This window comes from Lichenostomus cassidix, chromosome 4 (genome assembly GCF_008360975.1).
Source record: "Lichenostomus cassidix isolate B80296 chromosome 4, HeHo_3.0, whole genome shotgun sequence".
In the NCBI taxonomy this organism is placed as follows: domain Eukaryota; kingdom Metazoa; phylum Chordata; class Aves; order Passeriformes; family Meliphagidae; genus Lichenostomus; species Lichenostomus cassidix.
Genome location: NC_139484.1, coordinates 7628661 through 7645636, shown reverse-complemented (window position 1 = coordinate 7645636; position 16976 = coordinate 7628661). Strand labels below are relative to the sequence as shown.

Genomic DNA, 16976 nt, shown 5'->3' with positions numbered 1-16976 from the left:
GCTCTGCCTTCTCGTTACTGCTTGTGCTTGTTGGCAGCCTGGGGCTGAAACATGAGATCTGGTTGTGCCCTGCGTCCTCGCACGTCCATGCGTGCTGCCCTGAGGTGGGGTCCCATGGCAGCAGTGTGGGGAGGGTACATAGCAGGACGTGGGGCTGGCTTGTGGAGGGACCATGTTTCCAGAAAAAACACATGAAGGAAGGGGCGGGCTGAGGTGGGTGGGGTGAAGGGTCAGTGCTTGGATCAGCCCCAAGATGGGCAGTTTGGCACACAGACAGGCAGCCAACACGTATTTACTTACAGCGTCACTGGGCAATGGGCTCGCCTTACACCTGTGGCATCTGCAGAGCAAATTGTAGTAGTGGGATACTGCAGTTTGTCCTGGACCCCACACCCTCTGTGCTGGCAGCAGATAGGTTGGGTGTTCATGGGGTGGCCTCTGCTTTGGGGCTCACCTCGATGGTGGCAGGCATTGCTGCTCTTGCTTGGCTTTCAGCGGCTTTAATGGAGACGTTCCCGCAGCCTCTCGGGCAAACGAAGCAAAATGTCATGGTGGGGAAACTATTTTGATCCCTTTCACTGGGGGGGCAGAGGGGCGGGAAGAAGTGGGTTATTGTAAATGTCATAGAGGCCTGAAGTGTTCTGAAGTCATACAGGACACTTAGAAGTGTCCCTCTAAGTGGGACAGTGTTTGCTCGGCTCTGCCTCTCTGAGCTGGAGCACATGTGGAAGGCGAGCTGCTGCGAGCCGTTGGTTCTCCTGCTCAAGGAACCCATGGGACAGCTGGATCTGTGGAGGGACTGGAGGTAGGTCTGAGCAGCCTGGTTTGGGATGGGACACTGAGAGGCAGAATCGATCAGGAGGGGTACAATGACCTCCAGTCTGAAATTGTAGCTCTGCCTTTTCTCTCCCTGCCAGACTTGGTATTTCACCGAGTTTTTCCTGTTGATACAAGTCATGACCTGTATAAAACTCTTCTCAGGTGCAAAGTCTTTTGCACCAGTTCTGTTATTGTAACCAGGAGAGCTTTCCACTTCCAATTTAGGAACTGGAGAGTCCTTGGAAAGCCAGCTCTGGGCTTTTCACAACAAGTCTGAAAGAATCCAGACATCCAGTGGAAACCTGTCATTTTGCTGTGTGTTCCTGCTTGCATAATTGCTGGTATGTGGATGATGGCAGAGTGATTTCATGAAAATTCATTTTTTTTGTCCTGTGTGTGATCTGTCTAGCCTGTGCTAGCATATACAGTTACTTGTGCGATAACATCAGGCTTGTGGTTTGTTGTCAGTGGCAGGTGCTCTTGTGGAGCCAACTTTTTGATGTGTTTAAATCACTGAGATAAGTGGCATAACATCTCCCTGGAACACTGGGATAGCAAGATAAACCATGTTCTGTGTTAGGAAGAGAAAGGCTATGTGTCTCTCTGTATCTCTCAGAAACTGTTGAATGTTTTTCAGCATTAATCTGCAGCCATAACGACCCAACTCCAACCTGCAGTTATTAATTGGGAGCAGAGCCAGCAAATGCTGTAGAGTTGGAACTGGTGTTCTGAGAATTGTGGAAAACAAAGCAAAGGAGAGGAGAGGCAAAGGGAGTCAGTTTGTGATAACTGTGTGTACAAGGAACAATGAGGGACAGAGGAAGGGAGGAGAGGTGTATAATGGGTTCTGTGTTTCTCAGAAAGACCTAGTTGGGAAGATGTGGATAAGACTTTGAGTCATTCCTTGTCTATACTGGAAGCCTCCTAAACGTGTCATCACAAACCATCTGCATGCTGAAGATGTGCAATTTGATAAGGTGTGATAGATTGTGCTGTAAGTGTGACAATAGTAAGGGCATGTCTAAACACAAATATTTTCCTTCTCCCATGGAAAATGTTTGCACACACTTCTCAGTGGAGCAGGGGAACCAAAGTATTGGGATATATTGCTTATGCCGCAGTAAGGGAAAAGATGGGAATGACATCCTGGGGGAGAGCTTTGGAGAGTTGATCTGGATGCTACAGCTTCCCCCAAGAGTCACAGGGCAGAGACCACTTGTCCTCTGCAGGGGTTGCTGCCCCGCTCAGGGTCTTTTGTCTATTCCCAGCTGCATCTTCTGCCTGCTCCCAACCTCCAGCACAGCCATTAGGGCAGGGGTGGCCAGGGGCCATCCAGGAGATCATGCCTTGGGACTTCCCTGATGCCTGTGCTGGGAAACAAGAGCGGCTGTGGGAGCGCTCGGGGCTGTGACACAGGTGAGAGGGTGGGGAGCACAGCACTGGCTCACTGCCAATGCCATTGCTTCTTGCCATTCTTTCTCCTTTTATTTTTTTTCCGCACCCCAAAGCATGGGAATGTAGTAATTGCATTTTGACCCAGTTTCCAAAATCACTGTAGCATAGACTTTGGCGGGGGGGGGTCAGGGGGAACCACTTAGGAAAGAAAACCAGCCATTAGCTAGTACTGGAGGGGCAGGACCAGCAGCAGACTGTTACAAGTATGCACTAACAGCCTTGTAGAACAACTGTTACCCTGCATGTTTTTATGGGGGGAAAAACAAGGTAATTGCATTTACATTTTTTTGACATTTGATTCCTGGTACACAAACCTTATGGGCCTGAGTTCAGGTTGCCTTCAGCTAAAGCGCTCTAAGCATAGAGGCTTGTGTCAAGTGCCTGGATTTTCAAAACTTGGCTGGAGGTTTCATGGCAGCCTTTCTTGTGGTTATTTCTGGTACCTCTGGCTGCCAATTGGAACGCAGGGCTGTAGATCTGTGAGGAAGTGGAAAGGAATGGGTGTGAGTGCCTGCAGTAGGAGCCCTTAATAGCAAGAGGCTGGGGTTAAGATGGGGTTTTGAAATGCACAGAGACTTGGGGAGCAGATGTAAGTATGAAATCCAAACCAACTTCCTCATTCCAGCTATTAATACGAGATGGAAAAAAGATCCTTTGAACTGATTTCAAACAGCAATTAATATCCCTTGGAATCTCCCCATCAACTCAGTGAGGAGTCTTGATGTGAGAAGCTGGAATTTAACCTCAGTAAGATAGGTGGGAAAGGGGGAAAGAAAAGGCCAGAAGACCTTGTCTTGAGGGATGGGAATACAGTGTCCCCCAGCTTCTGCGGCATTGGTGTCCTCACTGCCTCTGCCCTTATCATGGATCAGGGGCAGCACCTGGAGTAGTTACACGTTAGGCCCAGGGATACCACCAGTGCTTGAACATGGATTATGCTCTGCCTCTGTTGCAATGGAGAAATAAAGGATCTCAGTGCCCCAGGCTGCATTTCCCACCATAAGCAAGGCTGTACATGAAGACAACATCATGCACTGGAAAGCAGCTCTAGGCTGCTCCAGTAAGAGAATGCTCTGGCCTCAGAGGATGAGCTGGTAGGTGCCTTGAGGATGTCTCCTCCCTTCGTGAGGGCGGATAGGAGCTTTGAGGTGGGACAACTGGTGTGGGGGAAAACATAGCCAAAAGTTCAAGGCTTTGCGAAATGGAGATATTCCTCACGTGTTTGTATTAATCAAATGATATGTGAGATTCTCCAAAAGCAATATTTTATTCTGGAGTTGTGCAAGCATAAAATGAAAGCCTGCCCTTTGACAGCACTCGTGTTTTCTTAAAACGCTCCACCAGGACATGCTGTCCCAAATATCTGTCAATTCTCTGTCATGCCTGAGCCCTAAAGCACACAGAGTGGGATGTTGTCTCTGGACAGTCATCTCCTGTTGCTACACAAATGTTGAGGTGAAGCCTGAGTTTATTAGTTTTTAAGGCAGAAAATATTGTTTCTGCACATTTTTATTTCATACAGTGCCTTAATTTCTATTAGTCTTAAGCTGATATGCCCTGGATTTATTTTGCTTGCTGGAAGGCTGGAGAAGCTGAGGCCAGCTGGACATTTCATTTGGTCTTTGTGACAGCCTGGTCCTCATGGCTGTTCTTCCAGGTCAGTGCTCCTTAAATTCCACTGCCTGCCCTTCTCAGTGCTTCCTGAGCACCAGGCACTCCTTGCCCTTGAACTTCTGCTCATGAAATTGCCTCCTTCCTGTGGAGAGGACCTTGGATGTGGGTTGTTGGCTGTAGCCTTCACTAGGGACTGCTGCTGGAGGTAACCACGAGAGGTATTTAAATAGGTGGTTTCACTAACAGGTCTTGTGGGCAGGTTTCTCACCTGAACTTTCTGGTGCTGCCTTACATAAAATGCACAGCTTAGCAATTGCTTAATGTGGGGAGCAACACTCAATATCATGGAATCACAGAATGGTTTGGGTTGGAAGGGTCCTTGAAAGTCATCTCATCCTAACCCCCTGCCATGGTGGGGGTTAGAATGCATCTTCCGCAAGACCAGGTTGCTGAATATCTGGCAGGGCTGGATAGGGAGGGTTTTCATACCTACAGGTATCTATCCAAATGTTTTCCAGTGGAACATGTGGCTTCTGGGTGGTTTCAGCTCAGATTGCTTCTCCCTTTCTTTGGGATGAATCCCAAGGATCTGGGGCTACATGCTGGGGTATTCCTTGTCTGCCTGTGCTTGCAGGATCTGCTGCAGCAGAAGGCTGCAGAGTTGGAAAGAGCATTTAAAGAGCAGGCAGCTCTCAGGGAGCTTTCTCCTTATGTTGTTGGCCTTGTTTTGGCTTGGACAACACATTTCTTCAGTTTCACTTTTGCTCTGCTTTTTTTTTTTTTTTTTCCTAGAATGCTTTGCTCTGGTGACTGCCCTAAAGTGGCAAAGCCTTTTTGGAGTTACATATGCTCCCGGGAAACTGTTGTTTGCGCTAAACTAGTCTGTTTCTGCTGGAATTACCTAACAAATAATTTAAAAGTCATTAACTCCTCAAAGCTTTATTTATAGAGTACAAATTTCTGGCTAAATGTGACCTGCCAATGTTTGCGTTTCGATGTTTTGTTTAGGAAATGTTGATATAAAAGATGAGAGGCAGAACAAGAGATGTGAAAATCAAAAGCAGTGAATGATGCTGCTGTTTAATTATTTGAAAAGAAAACATTTCTCATGACCCAGAATAGACAATGGGATAATAAACTGAAGCCTTAGGCAAAGGAAAAAAAAAAAAGCAAAACAACAGACCAAGCCAACCTTTGGTGTGTGGCATCACAAATTGTGTCCTCCTTAAAAATTATCTGGAGTTTAGAAATGAAAAGACAGAAAGGAAAATAGGATGGAATTATTGTATTGTAAGTACCAGCTGGGTAGCCTTTTTCTCCATATCAAAAAAGGGCCTGCAGAGGGAAAACCAGGCAACACTTGAAAAGTTAACCAGTGGAAACACATTTTTCACTGGGAATAGAGTCTGTATTATCATAATAGGAAAATGGTTAAAGGCAAAGAGCTGAGATGAACTGACAAAAGGAAGAAACATCAAGATGAATATCTGTTGTTTAAATTGGCAAAGTAAGGGGAAAATAGTGTTCCAAGAACAATAAACCTAAATGGCACTGTAAGTCAATCAATGATAGGTTGTCTGGAGCTGAGCAATATAGATGTCCATGGATTTACTGTGTAGTTTCCTACTGTGGTAGTTTTATAGTTTTTTTTCCCAAGTATCCATTGTACGATGTCATCTGAGAAGGCCACTCAGGCATGTATGTGGTTGGATTAGGTAGAGAAGTCTGATTTACCTGTGTTACTGATGGTGTATTTCAGATTTCCTGCTGTTGCCATTTGGCATATCCAAAGCCCTGTGGAGGTGTCCCAGATGGCATTTTTTAGCATCAGGAAAAGATGTAGTCTTGAATTAAGAGGATCACAGTGACCTGGCATTCAAGTTACTCTTTCCTGCAGGATATTGGATGCTCAAGACCAGATGCTCTCAGTGTTGGAGAGGCAAGGATTCAATTTTAGAGAAGCAGGCAGGAAGCAGTGTACATCAGGGAAACCATCTCTAATCCTGATGCCTGTCACCATCTGCTTGTGGGAAGTTATCTTCAACCAGAGGGTAGGAAGGCTGGCTGGGGGCTGCTGTGTTTTGACAGTAGAAATCCAAGTAAGTTGTAATTTTTGTCTGTACTAGTCATGTTGTCAGACCTGGCCTTCCATTGAGAGTGGGTGAGATTCCTCCACATCCTTCCAAGTCAGTGATAAGATATTAGAAGCTCTCCTGAGCAGGTGCCCAGGAGGTGAGGAGAATTTTGATAAAGATGGTGGTTATTGTTCTGTAAGGATTCGGTGCTCAGAAGAATCGGTCTGGACCACACTACAGGTGCTCTACAAAAGGGCTGAAGGGTTTGTTGGCCCATCCTTGTGAGCTTTCTTGGTGGCTTTTTTTTTTTTGGCCCGGGATGTCAGTAGCTGAGGAATGAGGAAGAGAAAGAAACTCATTGAAATGACAGCTGGGGAGGAACTGGGAAAAGAAGAAATCCTCCTGATGTAAATACTGCTCGTCCCATTTGCGGCCCACCCATATCACCCGTATCAGGTCTGTACCTCATTTTCATGTAGATACAATGAGCCTTGTGCTCAAGGGGGTTGACTTCAGTCTTGGAATTCCCCCCTACCCTGAGAAGTGAAAGGACCTGTGTCCCTTCTAACCTGCTTTCTGTCTGAACTCGCTCTGAAGCCGAGAGCAGATCATCTGTTTGAGAGCAAAGAAGTGTTTCAGTCAGCTGGGCTGCTTCCTTAGCCCTCTCCTTCCAGAGAGGGGGAGTGTTTGTTGTCCCAGTGTCCCAACAGTTGGAGGTGGCGGAAGCCTGTGTTTCGGCATTCTACGCTCTGGTGGGTATTGTGGGTGTAGGAACAAACACACTTTCTTTATTTTAACAAAGCCCTGTGTTTTTGGCTCTGACCAAAGGCTGGTTTGGCCTCGTTCCCTGTAGCACGGAGCAGGACACAAGTTGAGGCGTATGAAATCCGCTTTCTCTGCTGCTCCCTGGGGCAGCGGCATTGAGCCTGCCCCATGCTCACTGCCAAGGGGACACCGGCAGCTCTCCCCCTTAGGGGGCTGCGCCTGGGGCTGGCTGCGGATCTGGGGGTGCTGGGGGGGACAGGGAATGGGAAACGGGGGTGCTTCCCAGCAGAGGGCCCCCGAGCAGCACCGCCGGCTCCTGACCTGCACTCTCCTGGCTCCAAGCAGCTCCGGGGCTCCTGGCAGAGAGGGATGCACAAGGTGTGGCAACTCTTGGAGGAGTTGCTCTTGCTGGAAAGATAAGGGATATTTTTGCAAGGAGATGTAAGCATTTTAAAGAATGCAGCCCTGGAAGCTGGTAGGAGACTGGCAAGTCTTGCTCACAGGTCTCTGCAAAGACCAAGCCTGTGTTGTTTCCCAGAGGAGTGGAACACAACTTGTGTTTTCTAAGCTCTTGAGGTGAACATGTTGCACTTTCAGTGCTTTTGGAAGCTAGCAGAATTATTGGAAGGTACCAGAAGCAAGTGCCCCAGCTTGCTTGATGAAATCCCTATGGCTTTTCTTGTGCCCTGAATGAAGGAACTGCTGTGACCTGAGCGGCTCTCCAAGTGCTCCAGGATGGCTCATTGCTCTCAAGCAGACGTAGTGCATTATTCATGAGAAGCACATCAAGCACTTCACAAAAACCCCCTTAACCCTCCAGCATTCGGTTCTGTCTTACCACAGCTGAATGTTTTTCAGCACCTTCTCTTACTGTCTCTTCCAAAAGAGTGAGCCAGGGCAGGGGATCAGTGGAAATAAGGCAGTTTTTCTTCCAAGGGCCTTGCAGTGGTTTCACAGTGGACAGGCACAGCTGAGCAGGTACTCTTACAGAACCAGCACCCCATTGCATGTTGTTTTCACTGCAAACTGAGGCATGACTGTTTGAAAAGGCAGAACCTACTAATCAAGTTTCCAAAAGTAATGGCTTTGCTCACCTTAGATCTTTACTAAACAGCTATCAGGGCATGTTTGCTGAGATGCCGTGTTCTGTTGAGATTTCCTGGGAAGTGGATGGAAAGGGCAGACAAGACCTGCTTCTTGGTGACTTGAATACAAATCTGAGAGCTACAGAGTTGCTTTTTGTGGTTCCCTTGGAAATCAGTGCTGTTGTACTAATTCAGCTGTAATACTAAGGAATGCAGTGCAAGAATTTGTTGAGTTCAGCAGCTAAAACGACTGCAATACCCATGTCCATGTAAAACAGACCAAAAAACCCCCCACACCTCACGGTCCCAAGGAATAGCTGTGATGAAGGATTGAGTCCTGAAAATGTGTGTGAGAGATTTTTTTATTGTAAAAAGGATTTCCTGTGTGCACAGGAGTGTTCAGGGTGAGCTGCTTTTGTCATGATGACTTGGCACTGATGTTTGTCAGCCAAGGAAAATCACAGGACCGAAAGCCTCTGTGATAAGTACAGCTGCGGTCTCTCTGCACCTAGATCCTTCCACTGAAATCTTTTTATCCTCTGAAACTTCCTGACTTAGGCTGAATAACTCCTGACTTAATCCAACGCAAATATTTTATCACTGGGTAGTCTGCACAAACCCCTGGAAGTGCAGGAGCTGCCAGTTTCCATCTCATTCAGCATTGCCTCTGACTGACAATGCTGTGGTCAGCATGAGTGGCTTCCGAGGAATCTACCAGAAATGCTGCAAGATATATTTATGGAATAACCTGCCCACAGGGAAAGTTTTACCCTACCAGTTCCACCGAGCATGCGCATGTGTGTTCTCTAATCTTTACCATCAGAAATTTGCCTGTTCTCATTATCCATACACATGTCACTTGCTGTCATTGACAGTGATACCTTGTGCAACCTCACCGGAAAACGAGTTACTGAGTTAGCTGAGTGAGGAAAATGTGTGTGCGCCGCATGAGAAGGCAGACCAGCAATACTTGTACAGCAGCAGGCACTTTGCTGAAGGTGGTGTCCTGTCCTGTGCCCTGTTGAGGCATTGCCTTGGCTGGGATGGGAGGCCGCAAAGGCCACCGGCACAGCTTTTCCTCACCAAGGCTTTGTGAGCAGGGCTGAAGCCAGCGGGCTTGAAAGGCAGGTTCAAACAGTCAGCCAAAGTCTTCCCAAGTCAAACTGGTTCTCTATGGCCTGTGCAGTGAGGGGAAAGCTAGCGGGCTGTTGTCCTGGGTGACAAGCTCCTCTCTGGTTATTTAATCAAGCAGAGAAAATATTGGAAATGGCTGGGGAGGCTTAGAGAGGGAACGTGTGAGCCAAGGTGTGTGAGCAATGCCAAAAGCTACATATATACATGCGTCAGACAAGTCGGCTCTAGCCAGTGGGTTTTATTTTGTCAGTCACAATGACAGACAGGATTGCTAGTGCATTTTACTCGGGTGTTTCTCTGCACAGAGAGTGTACTCATTTTCAAACTTGGTTGAGACAACTGCCCTGGTTCATGATTTAAGGACTTCTGGAAATGGCTCTGGTAGCGTTTTAGATGATTAAATGCAGCGATGTTATATTTAAGGACTGACTTGGAATTGTGCATCCTGATGACAAAACATTTTTTTAGCCAGAAAATTCAATGCACAGGTTTAAAATGACAGTATTTGAAATTACAGTGGATGGTGAGGAACTGGAATTGGTATGGCAGTCTTTTAGGTTTGTTACTGAAATAGCAAGCTAAGAGCTGGCTGCTGAGGAACACCTGTGAGGTGCTTTCACTGGGGGATCAGTGCTTGGGGGGATCCCAAAACCCCCATGACTTATCTGTGTGGCAAAAAGCAACAGAAATTTTATCGAGTAGCTAATTTGTCTTTTCTTCAGCAGCTCCCTAGTTTATTTTAAAATAAAGTGAAGTGCAGGTACAGACTAAGTGGCATATCATTAGGGATTTAGGGAATGGAGAGAGCTGTCCTTGCTTTGGAGCCTTTGGAAGAGGGAAGATGTACAGTTATTTGGGTTAGGAGTTTACTATACAAAGTTTCTCAACTGATTTGATACTCTGCTTTTGTTAATACAGGACTGCCATTAGTTGAAATGAAATACAGTTGTAAGTGATGCTAGTTGCCACTGTGCCCATTGGAAACTCACTGGCTGTTGAAAAACAGGTTCTTAAAGAATTTGATTTACTAAAGTGAGCAGAGGAATGGAAGTCCTGACCCATTCATGTGCAGACTGTGGCTCTGAGTTCTTTCAGGGAAACATTAAACAGGGTGAGGGGACAGTTGACTTAAAGCCACTTGTCTGTTCTCAGCGTCTGGGGACAGCACAGGGGTAGTAGCAGCAGAAAGGAGAGGAGGAATTTGGCAGGGAGATTCTTCTGCAGTGCTCTCACTCTGCTCTGCAAGTGTTGTGGTTTCTGTAGCTGCTGCTTTTTTTGCCTGGCCAATAGATTGCATATTATTCCCTAGTACAGGGTTTGGATGGGTGACAAAGGTGGAGCTTGGTATCTGAGAAGCAGCTGAAGGGGCAGTTGCTGTGTGGTAATCATAAACCTTGCTGAAGAAGGGGAGTTTTCTCCCTATGGAGCTACAATAGCCTCCTTTGTTCCCTTGAGAGTCCGCGTACTTCCCGTGATGGATTGCTGTTCTGCCATGTTCCTTGTGAGCCGTTTGCAGAGCTCTGTGGTTTAAGAATATTTTATGGATCTTGTCACTTTGGTCTGGATGGTCAAGCTGAGCGCAGGAGCTACAGCTGACTGAAGATGTGGGATACTGGCACCGCTTCTCTTGTCCAACACCAGCCTGGAGGGAACCTTTGGAAGGGTGACTAGCGTCCATAGAAGTGTGTGTGTAGGAGAGAGAGGAGGAACTAGGACTAGGCAGGCAAGCAAGGTGAGCCTTGCCATGCTTGAAGCTAAGGAGAAGCGACACATAAGGTACTATTTCCTTGGAAAATTATAATGAACTGACTAAATGATGGTTTCTATATTTTTTCTGTTGTTGTTGTTGGTTTTCTGAGGGTTTTGTTTGGTTGGGTTTTTTTCTGTACTATGTGCTTTTGGCCCAGAGGTGTCCTGGGTCGTACATTTCCAGTGGCAGGGAACCTGCCGCGGGAGTGGGACACGCTCCCAGCAGCCGTGGGGAGCTCGCAGCAGTCTCCCGGCGGTGCCACCCGCCCCGGTCCCAGGGGAACGCATGCTCCCTGGTCGGGGGGATGGCATCTCCCGGCCCGAGGCACGGGGTGGCCATGGCCAGAGCCACTCGCAGCCGGCAGGGGGGAGGAGGGGGCGGACGCCTCGGGCCGTGGAATTCCGCACCTGCCTCGGCGCGGCTCAAGGCTCGGAGCTCGGGGCGGGGAACCGCAGCCTCGACCCTCAGACTCCTCCTCCGGGCTCCCCGCCCCGGGCCCCGTGACGCCGAGCGGCGGCCGGGGATGGGATGGGACGGGACGGGCCGGGATGGGAGCGGGCGAGGGGACGGCCGAGCTCGCCGGCGGCTTTAAATGCGGGCCGGGCCGGCGCCGCCAGCACAGCCGCGCCGCTCGCTCGGGCTGCCGCGGGCGCTCACCCGCACGGACACGGACACGGAGGGGCAGGTGTAGGGCCGCCGCTATGCCCCGCTGAGCCCTCCCGCAGCCCGTCCGCAGCGCCCTTCCGCCACCCCGGCTGCCCCGCAGCCGCCGCCCGCCGCCAAGCTGGAGGAGCGCCGCAAGCCGGAGCCCCGGAGGTGAGAGAGTGGGAGCGGGGGTGGAAGCGCCGGGGTACGTTTCTATCTCCTCGGTGTCTTTTTCGGTGCCCAGCTCAGCTGGGGCCAACTTTAGAAACGCTTCATGGTGTTTGAAAACTTTTTTTACCGTTTCAGTTCATCTTCAGTGAGTTGTTAGCAGCCGCTGAATATGCAGCCTCGTCTTTCTGAGGTTTCCATTTTCACCTGGTATATGGTTGTGTGGAGTGTTTTATTATCCAGCAGCAGTTCCTTGCTGCTTGTTTGCCCGTTCTGTATTTCCTGTGAAGCGCTGCCATCCAGAGCGAGGGTACACGGGGGAATGAGGATTTAACCACCTTTAGGGCTTGTTCATTTTTCTTTACAATGTTAGTTACCAGTGGATTTTTCTTTGGTTCAGAGCGCATCCCTTTAGTACTCGCGTTCAGGAGGAGCCGGTGCACTCGGATATGCAGGGAGCTCCCACGAGGAGGGAAAAGACGCTTGGCTCTCCCGGGAGAGCGGGGATCAGAGTGCGCGGCGGGAGCTCTGTTGAGTCGTTCTGCAAAGCTCCTCCTGTTAGTAAAGCTGGGTGTGTAAGAAGCAAGGTTGGGCCCTGGGGCAGATCCCAGCAGGAGCAGCTCTGTCGGAGAACTGCTCCATGTACTATATATAGGTACTCGCTCCTTTTGTGTCAGAGAGGTGCGATTACTGTGCATCTGAGCATGACTTTCTGCATATGCTCCCAGCTGCGTAGGGGCTTTGTTCTGGTTATTCCTATAATGTACATATTTTCTGTTAAAAAACAAAAAAAAAGAAACTTTGCTAGTTGGATTTAACAAACGTGCCAAGTTGCATATTGTGTGTGGGACAGAATATGGTGCTACATGCTGGTGTGATAGGCTGCAGGAATATGCCTAGTTCTTGTTTTGGTTGATATCAGTAGGAAATTATGCTTAGAGAGTGAGGTACAGGGTCTCCCTGAACAAAACAACCTTCAGGTTCCCAAACTCCAGCAACTGTTTAATGAGAAACTTCATTTTGTTCTTACAGTTTTCCGTCCTGTGCTGAACGATTAAACAGGACCGTTTGCATCTCTGCTTGCTCAGTGCGTGTACATGAGCTGATCTGTCCTAGTCTGTGTCCTTCCTTTCCTGAGCTGCCATTCCATGCTCCAAAGAGTTTTTATGGTGACTCCTGGATTGGACAGTGGAAGAGTTAGTTTTGCAAAGCCTGGTTTCAGCTGGTGATTTTAGCTCTCATCAGCTTCCCCTGCTGGTGACGGTCAGTGGGATTCAAAGGGCAAATGCTAGTGCAGTCTGCAGGGATGCTTCTTCAGCTTCCTAGGAAGGAAACACAGACTTTTGAGTTCCAAAAAAAATTGGAGAATTTGCTTGTAACTTATCTTTTGCTCCTGCTGAGTGTGAATTTCACATTTTTAAAAGCAGTGGCTGGACTTCAGGAAGCTGCATTGCCAAGATTTCAAGGGACTGGCAACTGCAGGGCAGTGGCTACTGACCTTGGATGACTGGGGAGCAAGGTGTGGTGGTGGGGTGAGAAGGAATTACGGATTTTTTTGTTTGTTTTCTTGTTTTTTCTTTTTCCAGCTCTGGGGAGGAGGGCTGAAGCTTTCATTTGTGTGCACAGGGCATTCCTGGCAAGGTAACACCCTGCACTCATCCTGTTGGCTCCTAGCAAGCAAGGTCCAGCAGGATTTTCTGTATCTCAAAACTGAGCAGGTTTTTCCGTTCAACTTCCATGTTACAGTTTTAAATCTTGAAACTCCTCTGCAGCCAGAAAACAGACTCCTATACGGGTGATGTCTTGTGGTATTACTCGCAGCATGTTTTTAAAAGGAGCTTTTGAAATGCAGTGGGTGTAGGGTAAATGCTTTGGTTACTGATGTCTTACGCTGATAAGAAAAGGTTGAATTTATGCACAAAGTGCAGTTCAAAGAAAAACATCCCTGTGAGAAGGAAAAATGTATAACTCCTTTTGTTTTCACATCTACCTGCTTATCGGAGAGGGTGGAGAAGCTGAGTGTGTCTCTGGCTGAAAGATTTCTAATGCTGCCACCCTGGAAAGCTGTAATAAATAATGAGCTGGAAGGTGCTTTGGGCAAGGTTGTGAAGGAAAATTGCTGCATAAGAGAGTAAAGAGAAAACCTATCCTTATTTTTCTGCCAGTAAGTGTGCAAACAGCTATTTGCAGTCAGAGTCGGAGAGGCTGCCCTGCCAGAAAGATGCAGTTGCAAAGGCAAAGTGCTGCTTTGAGAAAAGACATCTTGGGGGAAATGTGCTGTTTTGGGAGGTGGGTGCCCAAAAACAGGCCCTGTGGGTACAGCAGAGTGGTGCTCCTGTGTTCATATGTGCCATCTGTTAGTGCAAATTTTCTAGTAACTCAATTTCTTTAATTGAATTTTTTGGGTTTTATGGCATGACGTTGTTATACACATCCGTATCAAAACACGATGCCTTTTACTGGGTTGCACTCCAATTCCTTCCTATGGGCTGGGAGCACTGGAGAACTTTGAGGGAGGGTTTGAAGGTGCCTTGTTGCGAAGAGCATTCACGGCGCCCCGACTCTGGTGCTGTGGCACTGGTTGGTCCCTCAGTGCTGGTGAGATGCCTTCGTGGCCCCAGTGCCAGAGCATCCTCATCACGCTCCAGCGACCTGCCTCGCACGTATTTTCTGTGTGCATTAGGTTTAGAATTTGAACTCTTGCTTTGAGCAAATTAAAAGGGTTCTGATAACTCCTTGTTCCAAGTCAATTAGCTGCTTCCGGCTTCAAATCCACTTAGAAGGCTCAGAAGGGGGGGAGTGCTCTTTGAAAACCCAGTAATAGCAGTTTATGGTTAATATTGATAAAGGAACGCGTCTCTGTGTCACTGTGCTGCATCTGGTGGAAGGAAAGCTTCTCTTTTGTTCTCCCTCAAAACAGCAGGACTTGGATGGGGAGGCAGAGGTCCTTCTCTTAACTCTGTTAAGAAAGCTCTTCACTGTGTGGCTTGAAATAAAAATACAGCCATAAAATGGTCAAAGTTGCAGTGAATTCCTGCAACCACTCAAAGCAAGGCTTCTGCCCCCCTGCCCTTGAACCTTGAGTCGCTGTAGCATCTCGTTTCTCCTGAGTTTGCTCAGGATTGTGTGCAGTTTGTGGCAGGAATGCATTTTATTGCTGTTGGACAGTGTCAAAGACAATTGCCGCGCCCGTAATTGGGTGATAAAACAGTGCGTGGCATACGTAAAAAGCTGCAGAGCTCTTGTTTTTCAATGGCCTAATTACATTAACTGAAGAGATAAAAATGTCTTTGAATTACTGTCTCACTGTTACGAATTTTTCACATAAGGAATGTATTTGAACTTGCCACGGGAACTGTCAGTGCAGTGAAGTTGCATGGAGATTTATGAGAAATTTGAAAATCAAAGAAAACTACACTTCAGGTTTTGGCATGCAGTTTGGTTTGGAACAGTGGATTTCTGTCCAAATTGAATAGGTTTGTAGATCCATACTGTTGGAGTATGGCTGAGCCTTTTGAGCACAGCAGAGGAAATTGAGAACGGCCCTGGTTTTGTCTGATTTTCTCACCAGAAAAATCAGAAGAGCTGATTCCATGTCACCAATATCGGAATTCTTTGAATTTGTGGCTCAAATGAAATTTCAGCATCTGAATTCCAGAAACCTGTGCTCTTAGGAGAGCTCATTCTGCTGCCAAATTAAAACAGAGACAAATTAAAGCAGAGGGGGATTTAAAATAGATTTATTATTAATATATATAAATATGTATGGAGAGAGAGAATATGGCTGATCTATATATTTACTACTCCTAAGGAAAGTGGGGAAAGAGAATTTTCCAAATGGTTCAAATCCTAGCTGTATTATATAACTACCTTTATAGGCTAAGAGAATCCTATTTCTGTTTTGCTACCATATAATAAATATTTGCTAAATGCTCTGTATTAATTCTGTCTTGAAATAAGCCCTAATTGTCGTTCCATAAGTATTGTTCCATACTTCCAGCATTCGAAAGTGAGTTGAAGATCTTGGTGGTGGGAATTTTTCCATGACTTCTTTTAAGAGTGAGGATTACTCTAAGCACTTCATTCTGTTATTAATGATAATTATAAGGCTATTTCATTTTATTCTAATTATAATTAATAATATATTATTATTAATAATACACTTATACATAATATATAAATAATACTCATCTTTACTAAATCTTTTCAGTTTTCTCTATTTTGTTCAGTAGGTGCAGAAACAGAACTTGTGTCCTTTTTTCACTGGTGTGTGCAGCTTGGTGATGATGGTATTTTCCCCTTAAATTTTTAAAATTAGGTTTTACTTCATTTTAATCATGTATTGAAGGTTTGCTGGACTCATTTCAACTCTTAACCTTGAACAGAAGGTTGCAAAAGTTAACTGCTTTTATTGTACCTGTGACTGTATAACGCTTCAGACACATTGTCAGCCCTTCGATGTAAGCGTAAAGGTCTTTCATCAAGGCTGCTAAATATGAGATTGTTTAGAATGAAGCTGGGAAATAGTTGCTCAGTAGCTTGAGGAAAAGTGGCATTTGAGCACATTAAACCCGTCTGCTGCACCAGAATTGAAGTGTATTTCTTATACATGGGAATTGGACCTGCACGTTTTGCTTAGGTCTCAGAGCTGGCGAATGTGGTCGTCTTGAAGCGGATGTTACCTAAATTCTTGTTAAATTTGTCTAGTCTGAGCTCACTTCCCTGGCTGACAGTTTGTGCATTCAGCAGATACAGAGCACAGCTCAAAACCAGCAGCCCCGCTCTACAGAGCCGCCTGTGTGTTCTTCTGGGCAGGAACAATCATCCCCAGAGGAAAATACATGGGTCTTTGTTCTCTTGTGTCCCCAGCAAAGCTCTGTTCCAGAGCCTCGATGGCACAGCAAGCCAGCGTGGGGTGCCATGGGAATATTCCACATCCATTGTTTGACATCTCATGATCTGTTAGGTGAACAATAACGAAGTTTTAGAAGAATTGTCCCAGGAGAGGTGTTCGTGTGGGGTTCCATGGTGCCAGATGCGTTAGTAGTGCTGATGGAATTTCAGTGCAATAACACCCATATCGCTGCAACCAGAAAGGTCGAAATGTGGAGCTGTTGCCTTAGTCCCACAAAACACTTCAGCACAGGTGACTTCTGGCCTTGAGGCAATTCAACATGTTGGCCTTCAAGGCCATGCTGAAGTGCAGTGCTGGGGTGAGTCCTGCATGAGTAGTTCCACTGGCATGAACGGAAGAAATGCATGCTGAGATAGAACAGTGTGTGGGGAGAATTCATTGAGTGGGGCCAGGGGGTGCAGGAACAAAGTCTAGATTGCAGCCAAGAGCTGCTTGCAGGGTGGGGTTGGAAATCAATTGAAGACCAGTGCAAAGTCTTGAGTGCATCATTGATAGGCACTCTAGGGTGGTGTTAGAGAAAGGCTGTAGAACAGAATATTGATCTAGAGTAA

At 46.9% G+C, this 16976-nt stretch overlaps 1 protein-coding gene across 7 annotated transcripts in view; it reads left to right on the top strand.

Annotated features, from left to right (window-relative positions):
* Positions 1 to 684: 684 nt before the first annotated feature.
* SLC4A4 (solute carrier family 4 member 4) overlaps positions 685 to 16976 on the top strand; it is a 128304-nt gene continuing 112012 nt past the window's right edge. For 2 of the 7 annotated variants that reach the window (XM_085057729.1, XM_085057727.1), the window contains exon 1: positions 689 to 805. In XM_085057729.1, the coding sequence (XP_084913855.1) occupies positions 723 to 805 (83 nt within the window). In that variant the 5' untranslated portion in view covers positions 689 to 722. Of the gene's footprint in view, positions 806 to 11245; positions 11514 to 16976 lie in introns of those variants that run through there. The other 5 variants (XM_085057734.1, XM_085057728.1, XM_085057733.1 and 2 more) reach the window with 5 other exon arrangements.